Source organism: Hippopotamus amphibius, chromosome X (assembly GCF_030028045.1).
Source record: "Hippopotamus amphibius kiboko isolate mHipAmp2 chromosome X, mHipAmp2.hap2, whole genome shotgun sequence".
In the NCBI taxonomy this organism is placed as follows: Eukaryota; Metazoa; Chordata; class Mammalia; order Artiodactyla; family Hippopotamidae; genus Hippopotamus; species Hippopotamus amphibius.
The window spans coordinates 125712824-125733797 of record NC_080203.1 but is presented as its reverse complement, the minus strand read 5'-3'; the positions used below and the strand labels follow the sequence as shown (position 1 = coordinate 125733797).

The following is a 20974-nucleotide window of genomic DNA, read 5'->3' as shown; positions in this document are numbered from 1 at the left end:
TGATCTTAGCTGTGGGTTTGTCATTTATGGCCTTTATTATGTTGAGGTAGGTTCCCTCTATGTCCACTTTCTGTAGAGTTTTTTTTATTATAAATGGGTGTCGAATTTTGTCAGAAGCTTTTTCTGCATCTACTGAGATGATCATATAGTTTTTATTCTTCAATTTGTTAATGTGGTGTATCACACTGATTGATTTGCAGATATTGAAAAATCCTTGTAACTCTGGGATAAATCCCACTTGATCATGGTATATGATCCCTTTTAATGTATTGTTGCATTCAGTTTGCTAGTATTTTGTTGAGGATTTTTGCATCTATGTTCATCAATGATACTGGCCTGTAATTTTCTTTCCTTTTTTTGTGTGTGTGATATCTTTGTCTGGTTTTGGTATCAGGGTGATGGTGGCCTCATAGAATGAGTTTGGGAGGGTTCCTTCCTCTGCAATTTTTTGAAACAGTTTCAGAATGATAGGTGTTAACTCTTCTGTAAATGTTTGATAGAATTTGCCTGTGAAGCCATCTGGTCCTGGACTTTTCTTTCTTGGAAGTTGTGTGTGTGTGTGTGTGTGTTTGCTGTTTTGGGTATTTTTTTTTTAGTTTAATTGTTATTGAAGTATAGTTGAATTACAGTGTTGTATTAATTACTGCTGTACCGCAGTGACTCAGTTATACATATATATGTGTTCTTTTTCATATTCCTTTCCATTATGGTTTATCACAGGGTATTGAATATAGTTCCCTGTGCTATACGGTAGGACCTTGTTGTTTATCCGTTCTGTACATACCAGTTTGCATCAAACGCCCACTCCTACCTTCTCCCACCTCCTCCTGCCCCAACCTTGGCAACCAACAGTCTATTTGCTATGTCCCTGATATTGTTTCTGTTTCATAGATAGGTTCGTTTGTGTCATATTTTACATTCCACATGTAAGTGATATATAGTGTTTGTCTTTCTCTTTCTGACTTCAGTTAGTATGATAATCTCTGGTTGCATTTGTATTGATGCAAATGGCATTATTTCGTTCTTTTTTGTGGCTGAGTAGTCTTTCACTGTATGTATGTACCACATCATCTTTTCTCCATCTGTTGATGAACATTTAGGTTGTTTCCATGTCTTGGCTATTGTGAATAGTGCTGCTATGAACATAAGGGTGCATGTATCTTTTTGAATTAGAGCTTTCTCCAGATATATGTTCAGGAGTGGGATTTCTGGATCATATGATAATTGTATTTTTAGTTTTCTGAGGAACCTCCATACTGTTTTCCATACTGGCTGCACCAACTTACATTCCCACCAACAGTGTAGGTGGGTTCCCTTTTCTCCACACCCTCTCCAGCATTTGTTATTTGTAGACTTTTTAATGATGGCCATTCTGACCAGTTGAGGTGGTGCCCTACTGTAGTTTTGATTTGCATTTCTCTAATAATTATCAATGTTGAGCATCTTTTCATGTGCCTGTTGGCTATCTGTATTTATTTTTTAAAGAAATGTCTCTTACATCTTCTGCCATTTTTTCGATTGGGTTGTTTGTTCTTTTGTTGTCGAGGTGTATGAGCTATTTGTATACTTTGGAAATTAAGCCCTTGTTGGTCGCATTGTTTGCAAATATTTCCTCCCATTCTGTAGGTTGTTTTTGTTTTGTTTTTGGTTTCCTTTGCTGTGCAGAAGCTTGTAAGTTTGGTTAGGTCTCACTTACTTTTATTTTTATTGCCTTGGGAAACTGACCTAAGAAAACATTGATAAGATTTATGTCAGAGAATGTTTTGCCTATGTTGTCTTCTAGATGTTTTATGATGTCATGTCTTATGTTTAAGTCTTTAAGACATTTTGAATTTAATTTTGTGTATGGTGTGAGAGCGTGTTCTAACTTCATTGATTTCCATGTGGCTGTCCAACTTTCCCCACACCACTTGCTGAAGACTGTCCTTTTCCCATTGTATATTCTTCTTTTGTCAAAAACTAATTGACTGTAGGTGTGTGGGTTTATTTCTGGGCTCTTTATTCTGTTCCATTGATCCATATGTCTGTTTCTGTGCCAAAACCATGCTGTTTTGATTACTGTAACTTAGTAGTATTGTCTGAAATCTGGTATGGTTATGCTGTCAGAAAATTTTTGATCAGTTTCAATTTCAGTACTTGTGGTTGGTCTGTTCATATTTTCTTTTCTTCCTGGTTCAGTCTTGGACGATTATACCTTTCTAAGAATTTGTCCATTTCTTCTCAGTTGTCCATTTTATTGGCAGATGATTGTTTGCAGTAGTCTCTTGTGATCCTTTTTATTTCTGTGGTGTCAGTTGTAACTTCTCCTTGTTTGTTTCTATTGGGTTGGCCAAAAGTTTGTTCGAGTTTTTCAATAACATGGAAAAACCCAAATGAACACTTGGCCAACCCAATAATTTTATTCATTTGAGCTCTCTCCCTTTTTTTCTTGATGGGTCTGGCTAAAGGTTTATCAATTTTGTTTATCTTCCTAGAGAACCAGCTTTTAGTTTCATTGATCTTTTCTATTGTTTTCTTCATCTGTTTCATTTATTTCTGCTCTGATCTTTATGATTTCTTTCCTTCTACTAACTTTGGGTTTTGTTTGTTCTTCTTTCTCTAGTTGCTCTAGGTGTAAGGTTAGGTTGTTTGAGATTTTTCTTGTTTCTTGACATCAGATTGTATTGCTATAAAATTCCCTCTTAGGAGTGCTTTTGTTGTATCCCATAGGTTTTGGATCCTTGTGTTTTCATTTTCATTTGTCTCTAGGTATTTTTTTATTTGTGTCTGGTTTCTTTAGTGGTCTGTTGGTTGTTTAGTAACATGTTGTTTAGCCTCCACATGTGTGTGTTTTATAATTTTTTTGTTGTCAATTTCTAATCTCATAGTGTTGTGGTCAGAGAAGATGCTTGATATTTCTTTTTTTCTTTTTATTTATTTTTGGCTGCATTGGATCTTTGCTGCTGCGCACGGGCTTTCTCTAGTTGTGGTGAGGGGGGGCTAGTCTTCACTGCGGTGTGCTGGCTTCTCATTGCAGTGGCTTCTCTTGTTGTGGAGCATGGGCTCTAGGTGCACAGGCTTCAGTAGTTGTGGCTCTTGAGCTCTAGAGCAAGGCTCAGTAGCTGTGGCACACAGGCATAGTTGCTCCGCGGCATGTGGGATCTTCCCGGACCAGGGATCGAACCTGTGTCCCCTGCATTGGCAGGCAGATTCTTAACCAAGTGCCACCAGGGACGTCCTTGATATGATTTCAGTTTTCTTAAATTTACTGAGGCTTGCTTGTGAACAAGGATGTGACCTATCCTGGAGAATGTTCCATGTGCACTTGAGAAAGTGTATTTTGCTGCTTTCAGATGGAATGTTCTATAAATATCAATTAAGTTCATCTGGTCTCATGTGTCATATAAGGCCTGTGTTTCCTTATTGATTTTCTGCTTGAATGATCTATTGATGAAAGTGGGGTGTTAAAGTCCCCGACTATTACTGTATTACTGTTGATTTCTCCTTTTATGGCTGTGAGCATTTGCCTTATATATTCAGGTGCTCCTATGTTGGGCACATATATATCTACAATTGTTATATCTTCTTGTGTTGATTCTTTTTGTTTATTTATTTATTATTGGCTGCATTGGGTCTTCATTGCTCCACAGGCTTTCTCTAGTTGTGGCAAGCAGGGGCTGCTCTTTGCTTCAGTGCGCGGGCTTCTTATTGCAGTGGCTTCTCATTGCAGAGCATGGACAGGCTCTAGGTGCATGGGCTGCAGTAGTTGCAGCACATGGGCTCAGTAGTTGTGGCTCGTGGGCTGTAGAACGCAGGCTCAGTGGTTGTCGCACATGGGCTTAGTTGCTCTTCAGCATGTGGGATCTTCCCGGACCAGGGATTGAACCTGTGTCCCCTGCATTGGTAGGGTGATTCTTAACCACTGTGCCACTAGGGAAGTTCCATTGTGTTGATTCTTTGATCATTATGTATTGTCCTTCTTTGTCTCTTGTAACAGTCTTTGTTTTAAAGTTTATGTTGTCTGATATGACTATTGCTGCTCCAGCTTTCTTGTAATTTTCATTTGCATGGACTATCTCTCCATCTCCTCAATTTCAGTCTGTATGTGTCCCTCGATCTGAAGTGGGTCTCTTATAGACAGCATATATATGGGTCTTGTTTTTGTATCCAATTCAGGCAGTCTGTGTCTTTTGGTTGGAGCATTTAGTCCATTTACATTTAAGGTAATTATTGATATGTATGTTCTTACATTTTGTTAATTGTTTTAGCTTTGTTTTTGAAGGTCTTTTTTTGTTCTCTTTTGACTTGATATCTGTCTTTAGTGTCGTGTTTGGATTGCTTTTTCTTTTTTGTATGTGTATCTATTGTACGTTTTTGGTTTGTGGTTCCCATGAGGTTTTAATATAGCAGTCTGTATATATACAACATTGTTTTAAGTTGCTGGTCTCTTAATTTCCAGTGCATTCCCAATATCCTGCATTTGTACACTACTCTTCCCATGATTGCTGGTTTTGATATCATATTTATGTGTGGGTGATTTCCTACCTTCACTTTACATTTGCCTTTACTGGTGAGCTTTCCCATTCGTAATTTTCTTGATTCTAGTTATGGCCTTTTCTTTTCCACTTAGAGAAGTTCCTTTAGGATTTGTTGTAAAGCTGGTTTGGTGGTGCTGAATTCTCTTAGCATTTGCTTGTCTATAAAGCTTTTGATTCCTCTGTTAAACTTGAATGAGAGTCTTGCTGGGTAGAGTATTCTTGGTTGTGGGTTTTTCCCTTTCATCACTTTAACTGTATTGTGCCATTCCCTTCTGACCTGCAGAGTTTCTGCTGAAAAATCAGCTGATAACCTTATGAGGATTCCCTTGTATGTTATTTGTTGCTTTCCTCTTGTTGCTTTTAGTATTTTCTCTCTGTCTTTTTGTTGTTGTTGTTGTTAATTTGATTAATATGTGTCTTGGTGTCTTCATCCTTGGGTTTATCCTGTATGGGACTCTCTGGGCTTCCTGGACTTGAGTGTTTCCTTTCTTATGTTAAGGAAGTTTTCAGCTGTTATCTCTTCAGATATTTTCTCAGGGCCTTTCTCTCTCTCTTCTCCTTCTTGGACCCCTATAATGCCAATGTTGGTGCATTTAATCTTGTCTCAGAAGTCTCTTAGACTGGCCTCATTTCTTTTCATTCTTCTTTCTTTATTTGGTTCTGCAGCAGTGATTTCCACCAATTTGTCTTCCAGCTCACTTATTCATTCTTCTGCCTCATTTATTCTGCTATTGATTCCTTCTAGTGTATTTTTTATTTCAGTTACTGTATTGTTCATCTGTTTGTTTGTTCTTTAAAGCTTCTAGCTCTTTATTAAACATTTCTTGTATTCTCTTGGTCTGTGTCTCCTTTCTTTTTCCAAGATCTTGGATCATCTTTACTATCCTTACTCTGAATTCTTTTTCAGGTAGGCTGCCTATCTCCACTTCACTTAGTTGTTCTTCTGAGGTTTCATCTTGTTCCTTCGTGTGGAAAATATTTCTCTGCTGTCTCATTTTGTTTCATTTTCTGTGTTTGTGGTCTCTGTTTCTCGGTCTGCGTGATTGTAATTCTTCTTGGTTCTGCCCCTTGGTGGGTGAGGTTGGTCCAGGGCTCTTGCAGACTTCCTGGTGGGAGGGACTGGTGCCTGCCCACTGGTGGGTGGAGCTGTGTCTTGTCCTTCTGGTGGGCAGGGTCATGGCAAGGGGTGTGTTTATAAGTGGGCTGTTGGCTCAGGACAACTTTAGGCAGCCTGTATCCTGATGGATAGGGCTGTGTTCCCACCCTGTTGGTTGTTTGGCCTGAGGTGTCCCAGATCTGGATCCTACAGGCTTTTGGGTTGGAGCCAGGTTTCAGTGCCAAAATGGTGACCCCCCCAGGAGACCCGATGCCAATGAGTTTTCCCTTGGACATCTACCACCAGTGTCCTTGCCCCCACAGTGAGCCAGAGCTGACCCCCGCCTTTCCAGGATACCCTCCAAGACCCACAGGTATATCTGGCTCAGGACCCTATGAAGTTACTACTTTGGCCTGGGTACCAGTGCACATGAAACCTTGTGTGTGACCTACAAGAGGTGAGTCTGTTTTCCTCAGTCATGTGGCGCTCCTGTACTCATGCCCCGGTGGACTTCAAAGCCAAATGGTCTGGGGTCTCCTCCTCCTGGTGCCAGACCCCCAGGTTGAGGAGCCTGATATGGGACTCCAAACTCTCACTCCTGTGGGAGAAACTCTGTGATACAATGATTTTTCCAGTTTGTAGATTGCCCACCTGGCGGGTATGGGGTTTCATTGTAACACAGAAGCACCCTTCCTACTGTCTCGTTGTGGCTTCTTCTTTGTCTTTGGGTGTAGAGTATCTTTTTTTGTTAAGTTCAAGTCTTTTTTGTCAATGGTTGTTTAGCAGTTAGTTGTGATTGTGGTGTTTTCTTGAGAGGAGGTAAGCTGAAGTCCTTCTACTCTGCCATCTTGTCTTTCCTTGCAGTCCTGAAGAAACATTTTAAAACTATCTGAATTTGCCTCTCCAGATGGTACTGGGCTTCCCTTGCCCTCTGACTGCTGGTTAGGTGTGTCCAGTTCCCTGAAGTTCTGGGAGGGAGGGAGGAAAGAGGTCAAGGTTGTTTGCCCTCTCCGCCACCTACATGTACAGTCGCCCTGGGCTGGCCCTATGCCTTTCAGCCATGCAAGATCCCAGTTCTTGCAGGATGGCCTCTCTGGCATTCTGCATCAGCTTGCTCTCTCCAGTTCTGGAAGTTCCTCCCTCCCTGGTGCTCCAGGCCCAAGGGCTGGTAACAAATAGCATGGCCCCGTTAGTAGCCTAGAGAACTATGCCACCCTTTGTGGCTAGAGACCCAGGCTAAGTCAGTCTTTATCAAAGGGTTCTCCAATAACCTGAATTGGTGACACCATCTGCTTTCTGCCTGGACCCTGGGAACCACACTGACAGATGCAGACATCGAATTGGACCTCAGGGCAGTCATCAACAAGTTTTGATAGAACTCTCCTTCTCTGCCTCTGTAGGGAGAAGAGGCAGGCTTTCAAGTTAATTTGAGGATTTGAAAGAATTCTATTACATGGAAAGGGACTTGAGAATAATAAAATTTGCATTTATGTGCATTAAATTATTTTGTTTTGAAATTTGCGAGTCAGAATTGCTCAGTCCACTTGATAGAATTAATACAATATTGTGTGCATACAAAAGAACAGTTTGAAACTTCTTTAGCTGCTTTTAAAAGTCAAGCAACATAAGTCAGAAAGAGAAAGGCAAATATTGTATAATATCACTTATATGTGGAATCTAGAAAAATGGTAGTGATGAGCTTATTTGCAAAGCAGAAATAGAGTCACAGATGTAGAAATCAAACTTATGGTTACCAAGGGGGGAAGAGGGGGTGGGATGAATTGGGAGGTTGAGATTGACATATATACACTACTATGTATAAAACAGATAGCTAATGAGAACCTACTATATGGCATAGTAGGTCCTCTACTCGATGCTCTGTGGTGACCTAAATGGGAAGCATATCTAAAAAAGAGTGAGTGTATGTATAACTGATTCACTTTACTATATAGCAGAAACTAACACAACATTGTAAAGCATCTATACCCCAATTAACAAAAATAGGTAAACAAGGACCTACTGTATAGCACAGGGAACTATACTCAATATCTTGTGATGACCTATAATGGAAAAGAATCTGAAAAAGAATATATATTTTATATATATATATATGTATAACTGAGTCACTTTGCTGTACACTTGAAACTAATACAATATCGTAAATTAACTAAACTTCAATAAAAGTTAAAAAAAAAAAAAAAGCAAAATGAGAAAACTTCAGGTTGTTAATGACCGGCTCTTCTACCTTTCTAGGCATAGCTCAGCTGTCTTCTGAACTGCTGATTTTTCAGAAAGAATTAAAGAAGGCAGAAAATGCTATCGTGTTTGAGCATAAAGAGTTCGAAACCCACAAACAAGATCTGCAAAAAGAGCTGCAAAGCGAAGTGAGTATTGCTCCTCGCACACCCAGGGGTCAGGCCAGTCCACTGCTTAGACGTGTGAACTTGGCACATGCCAAACCAGCGTAAATGGGATTTATTTTAACATCAAAGATCCCCCAAGGTGCTAAAGTGTGTCCTTTCTCATCTGAGAGAACTCTCCAGTGGTCATGTGACTATAATAAATAGTCACAAATCCAGAGGCAAGCAAACTCACTTAAACACAAAATTTTCCAAGTCCTGTTGGTGCCCACAGTGGAAGTATCTCAATTCTCACCCTATGACTTGGAAATACTCCTGCCCTCTCTCTGGTGTCTGCCCATGCCCTGTAATAGCTGCTCTGACATGCGTGTAAACAGAAGTGGAAACTTGTGTTGTCTGTTGTCATTTTAAAGGGACCCTGTGGGTCACGGGTGTAAAGCTGCTCAGAATTGGCAAAACAAAGAGAATAAGCCCAGTGAGAAAATTGTTCCCTTTGAAGTGAGCTGTGATTTGCTTTATGTTGATTTCTTTTTCTTCTCTAATTCTCTGCAGATTGAGCACTCTGCCCAGCTGAAGGCCAAGGTATTAGAGTACGATGCTTCTGTTAAGAGGTTAACTATGCAGGTTACCGATTTAAAATTGCAACTGAAACAAACTCAGACAGGTTAGAGACATTTTTAAGCTATACGTGTGGGTGTTTGTAAAACTTCTGACATTTGTGGAAATGTAATGACCGTTACTCCTTGAATTTTTAGTAATTCTCACAGTAGGGGAAAAGCCAGAGGGACGTGCCATCTTAGAATGTCCGTTTCAGGGATACCAGCCAGGTCGTCAGCTAAAGTGACTTGCTTTCACAGGTGCCGCATGCTTGGGGGAGCCTCATACCTCAGATAGGAAAGGTGTGGTAGCGATGCAGAGGCCCCCAAATTCATCCCGGACCTAGGCTTTCCTTTTTTATTTGCTATTCTGACAATAAGACCAGTCGACTCTTCAGTGGTTTTATATACTGCTTGACAGATGTATACACCTATGGGAGAAGCAGGGTGGCCTGGCAAAAAGAGCACTGCTACTTGAATCAAAATTGGTTTTGTACCCCAGTTTTGAAGTTAGTTGTTTGGCCTTGGACACATTCCTTTTAACTTCCTCGGGCCTCAGCTTCCCCCTTTGTAATGAGGATAATGATACCTTCTGTGCTGTGGAGGACGAAGGGGAAATGATTGGCTCTGGTACAGTGCCCGGGGCATATAAAACACTGGGGAAATGGCCACTGCTATCATTTTATTACTGTCTTCCTGTGGATGCATGTCATCTGCCCTTCCTCCTTCATAACAAGCATGCCCAGGCTTAGACACTTTCTTTAGCTGCTTTCAAGCTCAGCAGAAGTTCCTGAGTGTTCCTGATTCTGAGCCTTTCTCAGCTCCTTTTCCCCCCTCGGGCCTTTGGCCCACACTGTTTTTATTTCCGTCTCTTCACGCCTCTCTAGTCTTTCCTGTTCCTCATTTTCTCACCACAATTCTGTTTGCCAAACTGCCCACAGCTGAAATCATACCAAGCTTGTATCATTAGAAATAGTTTAAAGAGGATGGAAGCTTCTTAAACATGTGCATCACAAGCATCTGTGCTTTGACATCATCAAGGTGGCCTTTCAGGAGAGGAACGGTCACATGTGCTGGCTTTGCATTAGGCCAGCCCCGCGGCTCGATGCCTCGCTAACTGGGTGATTCAGCTGTAGTCCCCTGTCTGTGACGTGGGAGCAGGGAGAGGTCTGGGCCCACAGTGGTGCCCTGACTGCATGTTCTCCTTCCCTTATCTGAGACTCAGGCTGTATGCAGTGGATGTTGCCACAGCCCTGGGAGTTCGGGGGTGGCATCCTGTAGTGAGACACATTCATTATTTTGAAGTCAAATGTGTGAACATTCATGCTGGGTGGAATAGTTACAGATTATAAATGGGTTTATATCAGCTCAGGTCAGGTTTTTCAACTACATGAGTTCAAGTCTAGTCAGGCTTTGTCCCCTAATACATTGTGAATACCTTTTCAGTTCTCAGAGCTTTTTGGATTTCAAGGTCATGCATAATGGGTTGTGAAATAATAACACGTGTTATGAAAGAAGGCATATCAATCAGTAGCTGGTACACATAAGCTTTCAGTAAATGTTAATAATTACTGTTATGACTGAGGTTTCACAAACTATTTTTTAATTTTTATTTATTGAAGTCTAGTTGATTTACAGTGTTGCGTTAATTTCTGCTGCACAGCAGAGTGATTCAGTTACACACATATATACATTCTTTTTGATACTCTTTTCCATTAGGGTTTATTGTAGGATAGTGAATATGGTTCCCTGTGCTGTACAGTACGACCTTTTTCTTTATCCATTCTATATATAATAGCTTACATCTGCTAACCCCAGCCTCCCACTCCATTCCTCCCCAAACCCCCTCCCCCCTTGGCAACCACAAGTCTGTTCTCTATGACTGTGAGTCTGTTTCTCTTTCATAGATATATTTGTGTCATATTTTGGATTCTACATATAAGTGATATCACATGGTATTTGTTTTTCTGACTTACTTCACTTAGTATGGTATTCTCTAGCTGCATCCAAGTTGCTGCAAGTGGTATTATTTTGTTCTTTTTTATGGTTGAGTAATATTCCATTGTGCGTGTTTGCGTGTGTGTGTGTGTATGTGTGTGTGTATCCCACATCTTCATTCATCTGTTGATGGACATTTAGGTTGTTTCCATGTCTTGGCTATTGTAAATAGTGCTGCTATGAACATACAGGTGCATGTATCTTTTTGGATTAGAGTTTTGTTTGTATATGTGCCCAGGAGTGGGATTGCTGGATTATATGGTAATTCTATTTTTACTTTTCTGAGGAACCTCCATACTGTTTTCCATAGTGGCTGTACCAACCTACATTCCCATCAACAGTGTAGGAGGGTTCCCATTTCTCCACACACTCTCCAGCATTTGTTATTTGTAGAATTTTTAATGATAGCCATTCTGACTGGTGTGAGGTGGTACCTCATTGTAGTTTGGATTTGCATTTCTCTAATAGTTAGTGATGTTGAGTATGTTTTCATGTGCCTATTGGCCATTTGTATTTCTTTGGAGAAATGTCTGTTTAGGTCTTCTGCCCATTTTTTGATTGGATTGTTTGTTTCTTGTTGTTGAGTTGTATGAGCTGTGTGTATATTTTGGAAATTAAGCCCTTGTTGGTCACTCTGTTAGCAAATATTTTCTATCATTCTGTGGTTTGTCTTTCCATTTTATTTATAGTCCTTTGCTGTGCAAAAGCTTTTAAATTTGATTAGGTCCTGTTTATTTTTGTTTTTATTTCTATTGCCCTGGGAAACTGACCTAAGAAAACATTGGTACGATTTATGACAAATGTTTTGCTTATGTTCTCTTCTAGGCATTTTATGGTGTCATATCTTATGTTTAAGTTTTTAAGCCATTTTGAGTTTGTTTTTGTGTATGGTGAGAGGGCATGTTCTAACTTAATTGATTTCCATGTGGCTGTCCAACTTTCCCCACACCACTTGCTGAAGAGTCTGTGCTTTTCCCATTGTATATTTTTGCTTCTTTTGTCAAAGATTAGTTGACCATAGGTGTGTGGGTTTATTTCTGGGCTCTTTGTTCTGTTCTGTTGATCCACATGTCTGTTTTTATGCCAATACCATGCTGTTTTGATTACTGTAGTTTTGTAGTATTGCCTGAAGTCTGGAAGGGTAATGCTTCCTGGTTTGATTTTTGGCCTCAGGATTGCTTTGACAATTCTGGGTCTTTCATGGTTCCATATACATTTTAGGATTATTTATTCTAGTTTTGTGAAAAATGTCATGGGTCATTTGATAGGGATCACATTAAATCTGTAGATTGCTTTGGGTAATATGGCCATTTTAACAATATTCTTCCAGTCCAAGAGCATGGGATATCTTTCCATTTCTTTGAATCATCTTCAGTTTCCTTTATTAATGTTTCATAGTTCTCAGCATATAAGTCTTTTACCTCCTTGGTCAGGTTTATTTTTAAGTATTTTATATTTTGGGGTGTGATTTTGAAAGGTAATGTTATTTTACATTCTCTTTCTGATATTTCATTGTTAGTGTAAAGAAATGCAACTGATTTCTGAGGGTTAATCTTATATCCTGCTACCTTGCTGAATTCATTTATCAGTTCTAGTAGTTTTTGTGTGGAGTCTTTAGGGTTTTCTATATATAGTATCATGTCACTTGCATATAGTGACAATTTTACCTCTTCCCTTCCAATTTGGATACCTTTTATTTCTTGTCTGATTGCTGTGGCTAGGACTTTCAGTACTGTGTTCAATAGAAGAAGTTAGAGTAGATATCCTTGTCTTGTTCCAGATTTTAGCAGGAAGGCTTTTGACTTTTCACAGTTGAGTATTACATTGGCTGTTGGTTTGTCTTAAACAGCTTTTATTATGTTGAGACATGTTCCCTCTGTACCCACTTTGGTGAGAGTTTTTCTCATGAATGGATGTTAAATTTTGTCAAATGCTTTTTCTGCATCTATTGAGATAATCGTGGTTTTTATCTTCTCTTTATGTGGTGTATCATATTGATTTGCATGTGTTGAACCATCTTTGTGAACTTGGGATGAATCCCACTTGGTCATGGTGTATGATCTTTTTTATGTGTTATTGGATTTGGTTGGCTAATAGTTTGTTGAGGATTTTTGCATCTATATTCATCAAAGATACTGGCCTGTAATTTTATTTTTTGGTGGTGTCTTTGGTTTTGATGTCACAGTGATGGTGGCTTCATAGAATGTCTTTGGGAATGTTCCTTCCCCTTTAAGTTTTTGGAAGAGTTGTGAAGGATCAGTATAAGTTCTCCTTTGTATGTTTGGTAGAAGTCGCCTGTGAAGCCATCTGGTCCTGGAGTTTTGTTTGTAGGAAGATTTTTGACTACAGATTCTATTTCACCTCTAGTGATTGATTTGTTCAAATTATTTCTCCTTGATGCAGTTTTGGTGGGCTATATGTTTTGTTGTTTATAGGTTGTTTGTTTGTTTGTTTTTTGGCTGCATTGGGTCTTTACTACTGTGAGGGCTTTCTCTAGTTGCAGGGAGTGGGGGCTACTCTTTGTTGCAATGCACTGGCTTCTCATTGCAGTGGCTTCTCTTGTTGCAGAGCACAGGTTCTAGGTGTGTGGGTGCAGTAGTTGCATCACACTGGCTTCAGTAGTTGTGGTGTGTGAGCTCTAGGGTGTGTGGGCTTCAGTAGTTGTGGCACACAGGCTAAGTAGTTGTCGCTTGCAGGCTCTAGAGTGCAGGCTCAGTAGTTGTGGCACACAGGCTTAGTTGCTCCACAGCATGTGGGATCTTTCCGGACCAGGGATTGAACCCATGTACCCTGCATTGGGAGGCGGATTCTTAACCACTGTGCCACCAGGGAAGTCCCGGTGGGCTGTATGTTTCTGGAAAGTTGTCCATTTCTTCTAGGTTGTCAAATTTGTTGGCATATAATTGTTCATAGTATTCCCTTAGGGTTTTTTGTATTTCTGTGGTATCAGTTGTTTTGTCTCCTTTTTCATTTCTTTATTTTATTTGGGTTCTCTCTCTTTTCTTCTTGGTGAGCCTGGCCAGAGGTTTGTCAATCTCGTTTACCCTTTCAAAGAATCAGCTCTTGGTATTTTTTTTAACTTTTTAAAATCTCTATTTTCTTTATTTTCTGTCTCTTCTTTATTGTTTCCTTCCTTCTGCTAACTTTAGGTTTTGTTTGTTCTTTTTCTAATTTTTTTAAGTGGTAGCTTGGGTCGTTTATTTGACATTTTTCTTGTTTTTTGAAGAAGGCTGTATTTCTGTGAACTTCCCTCTAAGAACTGCTTTTGCTGCTCCCATAGATTTTGTATGGTTCTGTTTTCATTGTCATTTGTCTCAAGGTGTTTTTTAATTTCCTCTTTGATTTCATCATTGATCCGTAGGTTTTTTTAGTAGCATGTTATTTAGTCTCCATGTAATCTTTTTTTCTCATTTCTTTTTCTGTGGTTGATTTTTTTTAATATTTATGTATTTTTGGCTGCATCAGGTCTTAGTTGCAGCACACAGAATCTTTATTGCAGCTTGCAGGATATTTTTCTTTGCTGAGGTGCGTGGGCTTCTCTCTAGTTGTAGCATCTGTGGTTGATTTCTAGTTTCATGCCATTGTAGTCAGAAAAGATGCTTGAGATAATTTCTATACTCTTATATTTGTTGACGCTTGTTTTGTGCCTTAGTATGTGGTCAGTCCTAGATAACGTTCCATGTGCACTTGAGAAAAATGTGTATTCTGTGGGTTTGTTTTTTTGGTGCGGGGAGTGTAATGTCCTGAAACTGTCAATTAAGTCTAACTGTTCTATTTTATCATTTAGGATCTGTTGCCTTATCGATTTTTTTTGTCTAGAAGATCTGTCCATTGATGTGATTGGGATGTTAAAGTCTTCTACCATTATTGTATTCTTGTGAATTTCTCCCTTTATGTCCGTTAGTATTTGTTTTATGTGTTTGGGTGCTTCTATATTAGGTGCATATATGTTGATGCCTGTAAAATCCTCCTCTTGTATTGATCCTTTTATCATTGTATAGTGTCCTTCTTTATCTTTCTTTATGGACTTTGTTTTAAAGTCTATTTTGTCTGATGTGAGTATTGCGAGCCCCTTTCTTGTCATTTCTGTTTGAAAGAAATATCTTTCTACATCCCCTCACTTTCAGTCTGTGTGTCCTTTGCCCTAAAGTGGGTCTCTTATAGGCAGCATATTGTAGGCTTTTTTTTAAAATCCAATCTGCCACTCTGTGTCTTTTGATTGGAGCATTTGGTCCATTTACATTTAAGGTGATTATTGATAGATATGCATTGTCATTTTTAAGCCTTATTTTCCCATTGATTTCATATTTCTCTGTCCATTTCTTTTTCTTCCATGTGTGGTTTGATGATTTTTTTGTGTGTTACGCTTACGTTCTCTAATTTTTGTTTTTGTGAATCTGTTGTATGTTTTTGATTTGTGGTTACCCTATTTTTCAAATATGTTAACCTCATCCTCTATCTACTTGCCTTAGATTGGTAGTCGTATAGGCTCAAACACATTCTAGGAAATGGAAAAAAAAAAAATCTACATTTTCTTACTCTCCACCCTCACATTTAAGATTGTAATATCCTCTTTTTCATCTTCATGTTCATTCTTTGGCTGTTCATTGTGGTTATTGTCACTTTCACAGAAATTTTTTGACTTTTTAAAATCTGTGCATTGGCTTATTTATGTGATTTGCTTTCCAATTGTGATTTTCTCCTTCCTATATATTCTTCTTTTTTATTTAGAGAAGACCTTTCAATATTTCTTTTAGGACAGGTTTAGTATTACTGTATTCTAGTTTTTGTTTGTCTGTGAAATTCTTAATCTCTCCTATTCTAAATGATAATCTTGCTGGTTAGAGTATCCTAGGTTGCATATTTTTCCCTTTCAGGACTTTGAATATTTCTTGCCACTCCCTTCTGGCCTGCAGTGTTTCTGTAGAGAAATCAGCTGATAGTTTTATGGGGGTTCCCTTGTATGTGACTTTTTGTTTTTCTCTTGCTGTCGTTAGCATCCTCTCTTTATCTTTAACTTTTGCCATTTTTGTTATAATATGTCCTGGTGTAGGTCTCTTTGGGTTTACCTTGTTTGGGACCCTCTTTGCTTCCTGCACCTGGATATCTGTTTGCTTCTTCAGGTTTGGGAAGTTTTCAGCCATAATCTCTTCAAATACATTTTTGATCCCCTTTTGTCTTTCTTCCCCTTCTGGAATCTATGCATAGATTGGCTCACTTTATATTATCCCATAGGTCTCTTATATTGGTTTCATTTTTTTCATTTCGCTTTCTGTCTGCTATCCTGATTGGGTGATTTCCAGTATTCTATCTTCCAGGTCACTTATTCATTCTTCTGCATTGTTTGTTTTGTTTTGGCTGTGCCGCACAGCTTGCAGAATCTTAGTTCCCTGACCAGGGATTGAACCTGCACCCTTGGCAGTGAAAGTGCGGAATCCTAACCACTGAACCACCAGGGAGTTGCCCTTTCTTTTGCATTATTCATTCTACTATTCATTGCCTTTAGTTCAGTTTTTATCTTGGCAGATGAGTTTTCTAATTTTTCTTAGTTCCTCTTTATAGTTTCTAGTTCCTTTTTACGGTACTCTGACTTTTTGTCGATAGCCTTTCTTAATTCTTTCAGTATTTTCATTATCTCCTTTTTGAAATCAGTGTCTATTACACTGAAGAGGTCTGTTTCATTGTTCTTTCAGGGCAGTTCTCTTTGTCTTTTAACTGGGAGTGGTTCCTCTGCTTCTTCATTTTACTCATATTTCTCTTATTCTGTGAGTTTAGGAGAAACAATTATCTACTGTGGTCTTAGAGGGTCATTTATATGTGGGAGTGTCCCTGTGTAGCTTGTGTGGGTTTAATATTTTTTTGTCATGAGGGCTGTTTTTAGTAGGGATGCCTCTTGCCTCTTCCCTCAGCATGTGCTGGCTGTTATCCCCTTGATGGGGGGTGTGCAGATGTGGCGGCTGGTGCCCGGTCCTGGGTTCTCAGCAGCAGTAGAGGGTCTCATGCACCCCTGGAGCACACAATGGAAGTGGAGGTGGCTCACGACCCCTCCTGGAGTCCAGGAGGGCAGCAGTGGCAGTGGCTTGAGACCGCTCATGTAGGTGGTGTCCTGCTGCCTGAGAGCATGCACAGCAAAAAAGGCTGCAATGCCGGGTCCCACCCCTCCCCTTGTGCACCCCCCAAACAATGGTGCCTAGCCTCTAAGGTGGCCCAGGCTTCCTCTGCATACACCTCCAGGTGCAGTTGCATCAGACTCAGGCTGTTTCCTCGCAGCCCACCCCAGTCCTCTCCCTGGGTCCGATCTCCACGAAGTATGAGCTTCAGCACCCAGCTCCTGCCCGTCCCAGTGGAGGCGTGTCTCAGGCTGGGGAAGTACAGGGCAGTGCCACCAACCTTTTGCGCAGGTCTCTCTCCATCCTGGCTGCTGCAATCCAGTTGCTGCATTTCCTCCGAGTCTCCGAAGCTCCCCGTCTGTCCTGGCTGATCTCCATGCCGGTGACGGGACTTCCTTGGGTGCAGGAACCTTGCCTCTCACAACTCCCTCCCAGGCTGCAGGTCCTGTCCTGATTCCTTTCTCATTTTCTTTCCTTTTTTTTTTCTCTTTTGTCCTACCTGGTTACATGGAGATTTTCTTGCTCTTTCAGATGCCTGAGGTTTTCTGTCAGCGTTCAGTAGATAGTCTGTGAGAATCGTTACATGTGTAGATATATTTTTTATGTATTTGTGGGAGATGAGCTTCTTGTCCTACTCCTCCACTATCTTGATCGCTCTCTCCACAAACTGTTTAATGTGCCAGTTTGCCTTTATTACTTTGATTTTCCAAAAAAAAAATCTTGAGGCATTTCAGTTTGATTCTCTACCTTTTCCCTTCCTGTCTTACACTATCTGTTTGTAATCTGCAGCTCTGGAAAACGAAGTGTACCGCAACCTGAAGCAGTCTTTGCTAAATCGCTCCATCAGTGGGTTAATGAACGGCAAGGTGGGGCCTCGTGATGGTGACATAAACGGGGATTTCTTGAAAAATCCTCTGAGACAAGGGGAACTGAGGGCAGGCCCAGTTACACCACGGATCCTCAGTTACCCAAATGCCGGCACAGAAGGTAGTTCTCTTGATTCTGACATCGAGTTTGTAGCCCATACCAAGGCAAGGATGAGAGAGCTGGAGCAAGAGGCTGAGCGCTTGGAAAAAGCTTTCCAAAACTACCAACGAAGGGTCAGTCAGTGCCCTGCCAAGAGCCCATTGGCAGCCAGGAGCCCACCCTCCCTGCGCCTTCCAGGAACTCTCAAGAATGTCACTGCAGGTGCTCTGGAGAGGTGTGTTTCTGCAGAGGACACAGTTGCCTCTCAGCAGCCTCTGTTGAATGCGCATAGAGGGGACGAGAGCGAGGTGTCTGAGGTGCCCGGCAGCACAGCCTCAGGGTCACGCAAGGACACAGCTTCCAGACGCCTCTCCTCTACTCCCCTCCCCAAAGCAAGGAGAAGCCTTGATAGTGAAATGTACCTGGAAGGTAAGCTGCCGCCACAGGGGTTGCAGGGTGCTCTGAATGTGGGTGGGTGGGTCCTCAGCAGACCTCTCCTCTGAGGAACAGTGCAGCCAGGACAGTGGGGGGTCATGGGAGCCGGGCCCAGGAGAGCCCTGCCTCTGAACTGTGGGCTCCTGGGGAATCATGGCATCTCCTCTGAGTCACAGTTGGTGTGGGAGGCCACGGGGTAGAGGTCAAGTGCCAGCGTTTTGCTTGGCACACAAAGGTATTGAGAGAGTGACAGTGGCCTTTCCCTGGCTGCTGGTTAGTTTCATGTATTTTCTTGTTATCACTGCAGTTTCATTTAGCTGCCTGAATTGTTAGTTCTGTGGATCATTTACAACATACTCCATTGTTTCCAAGGATGATAGAATTCATTTGCAATGTAACAGAACTCTTTAGAAACCACATTGATGTCCTCTCCACACAGTCTGTAACATGCTCACTCTGGTTCCTCCTGCCCTGTAGGTCTGGGCCGGTCTGCCACCGCTGCCCCCTGTGCCGACAGAATACTGCAGCCTTCACCTGCCGAGTCCAGGCACAGCCTTTCTGTGCACTCACTTTCTGGCCCTCCGGAGCAGAAGGCAGGGTAAGGACCACGCTCTGCTCGGCCTCCACTGTGGCTGGTTAGCTGCCTACGGCCTCAGCCATGACTTGTCTGGGTTTTTTAGGTGATAGTAAAGACCATGTGGCAGTATAGAATTTGCAATCAGATTGTAAGATGTGTGATCTTTGAGAATCATCCGAATTACCTGGGGGAGAAAAAAAGACTCCTTTTAGCAAACGAGTAATTTAGAAGTTACTCGTTTGCTAAACTTCACATGTACTATGTTATTAATAAGCATCTTCATAGTTCCATGAATAGACTTTGTTTATAAAGATAAAACACACATACATAATCTCCAAACCAAATAAATTCAGTGTAAACTTAAAATAGTTTCATATATCATTAAAAAGCCACTTACAAATATTTAGACACTTAAATATAAGCAAATAAGGTTCCACTTTGTAAATCATTGAAATAAATTTGAAAGTGGTAGTGAGCCCTAGGATATGATTGCTAAAGCAGGATGGGGTGGGTGTGTTGAGAAGCTCGGGGGCCAGGAGGGAGCCAGGCTCGGATTTGAGTCATGTGTGGGACACCTGCCTGTGCCCGGCCCCCATGGTGGGAGATTCTAACTCCTTCCCTCTGGGCTTGGGCCTAGGCATCTATGTGTTGATGCAGTTCTACTGTACAGAGTTGAAAACTGCCACATGTGCCCATTCTGGTCCTAAAGTGTGTAATGTTTTTTATATCATTCCTGTGCTAAAGCCAAGAGGAGAGGCAGGACACACGTGGGCCGAGTTAGGGCACTGTGACGCATTGCATCTTCAGCTGGCTCATGCTAAAGGTGTGCAGAGCCTTTCAAAAATTTGTTTTCAAAAATTGTTTGTAGTTTTTGTTTTTAATTTATTTTTGGGGGGGGGGGGTACACCAAGTTCAAACATCTGTTTTTATACACATTTCCCCGTGTATAAAAGAAAAAAATCCTCCTAGGAACAGCTTTGAGAGTGCACCATTATTCTTTTTTAACGAGAGAAGTACCTACCTCACAGCATGATGTGGTCTGGAGGAGTAACTGAGTTAAAGCGTATGAACTGTTTGGAATGATGCCTGGTGCACCCCGAGTGCCCAGTGCAGTGTAGCTTTCATTCTCTCTGAGTCCGCGAAAAATTAATTTTCTAAAGCATTTTCTCGAGTCACAGAAGGCTTTTCATCACCCTGTGCTCTTGTGTCTTACATTATTAAAGCTTCACATTCTTGAATTTTATTCTTCCCGTCCAGTCTTTATCAAAGGCAAACAGGACTTCAAGACAGAAGTGAATTTTCAAATCCGGACAAGCTGTCTCTTAAGGATAATGAGGAATTTGAGCCATCTTTTGAATGTAAGTGTAAATATTAACACTTGTTTTTGTGAGTTCAAAATGTAGAAAGTTTAGGTTTGGCAACACATATCCATTGTTATAAAAAACAAAGCAGTTACAAATTAGGACATTTTTATTTTGTGATAAAACCACAAATATAGATATAGTGCCTCATTTTTGCATCAGAGAGATTTTTCAGGCTGAGTTCCATTTATTAAAAATTTCAGGGTAGCAAATTGCAAAGTTGGAGCTAAGCCCATAGTGAATCTTTAATTTATGAAGTTTAGGATTGCCACAGATTTAAAATGAGTGACTTCTTAAAATTTGCTTTTTCCCCCCTTAGGGAATTTGAAAATGTTATTTTTTTGAATTATACTGATTCCATCTGTTGCCTCAGATTTTGAAAACCCTTTCTTAGAGAATGGAGGTAAAAGGGTATTAGCTTAAGAGTCTAGAAACTGGTGTCCTGGCTTTGGCCCTGCCTTAGACTGTTCTACTTTGGAGTCTACTGCTTCAGTGTCAAATAGGGATGTAGAGTCAACCAGCTCTGAGGTTCTTTCCGGCTTGCCAAGTCTTCTTTTTTTTTTTTTCTTTTTGGTTATAGAAGCTTTATTCATAATAGCCAGAAACTTGAAACAACCAGGTATCCTTCAATTAGTGAATGGTTACAAATGATGGCAAGTGTATACCATGAACTACCACTCAGCAATTACATGAAACAGACTATTGATACATGCAACAGTTTGCATGGATTTCCACAGAATTAGCTTAGTGAGAAAAATCAATCCCAAGATTATATACTATAATAGCTAGTTGATACAACATTTTTTTTGATTGAAGTACAGTTGATGTACAATATTATACAAGTTACCAGTGTACAGTATAGTGATTCACAATTTTTAAAGGTTATACTCCATTTACAGTTATTATGGAATATTGGCTCGATTTCCTTTGTTATATTGGGAAGTGCTTTTTCTTGTGG

The 20974-nt window shown here is 40.5% G+C and overlaps 1 protein-coding gene across 7 annotated transcripts in view; it reads left to right on the top strand.

The window, feature by feature from the left end:
* Positions 1-20974, top strand: part of OFD1 (OFD1 centriole and centriolar satellite protein) — a 74215-nt gene that overhangs the window by 37578 nt on the left and 15663 nt on the right. For all 7 annotated transcript variants that reach the window (XM_057718365.1, XM_057718363.1, XM_057718364.1 and 4 more), the window contains 5 exons: positions 7867-7997; positions 8526-8637; positions 17467-18072; positions 18556-18676; positions 19913-20013. In XM_057718365.1, coding sequence (XP_057574348.1) covers positions 7867-7997; positions 8526-8637; positions 17467-18072; positions 18556-18676; positions 19913-20013 — 1071 coding nt within the window. The remainder of the gene's footprint in view (positions 1-7866; positions 7998-8525; positions 8638-17466; positions 18073-18555; positions 18677-19912; positions 20014-20974) is intronic.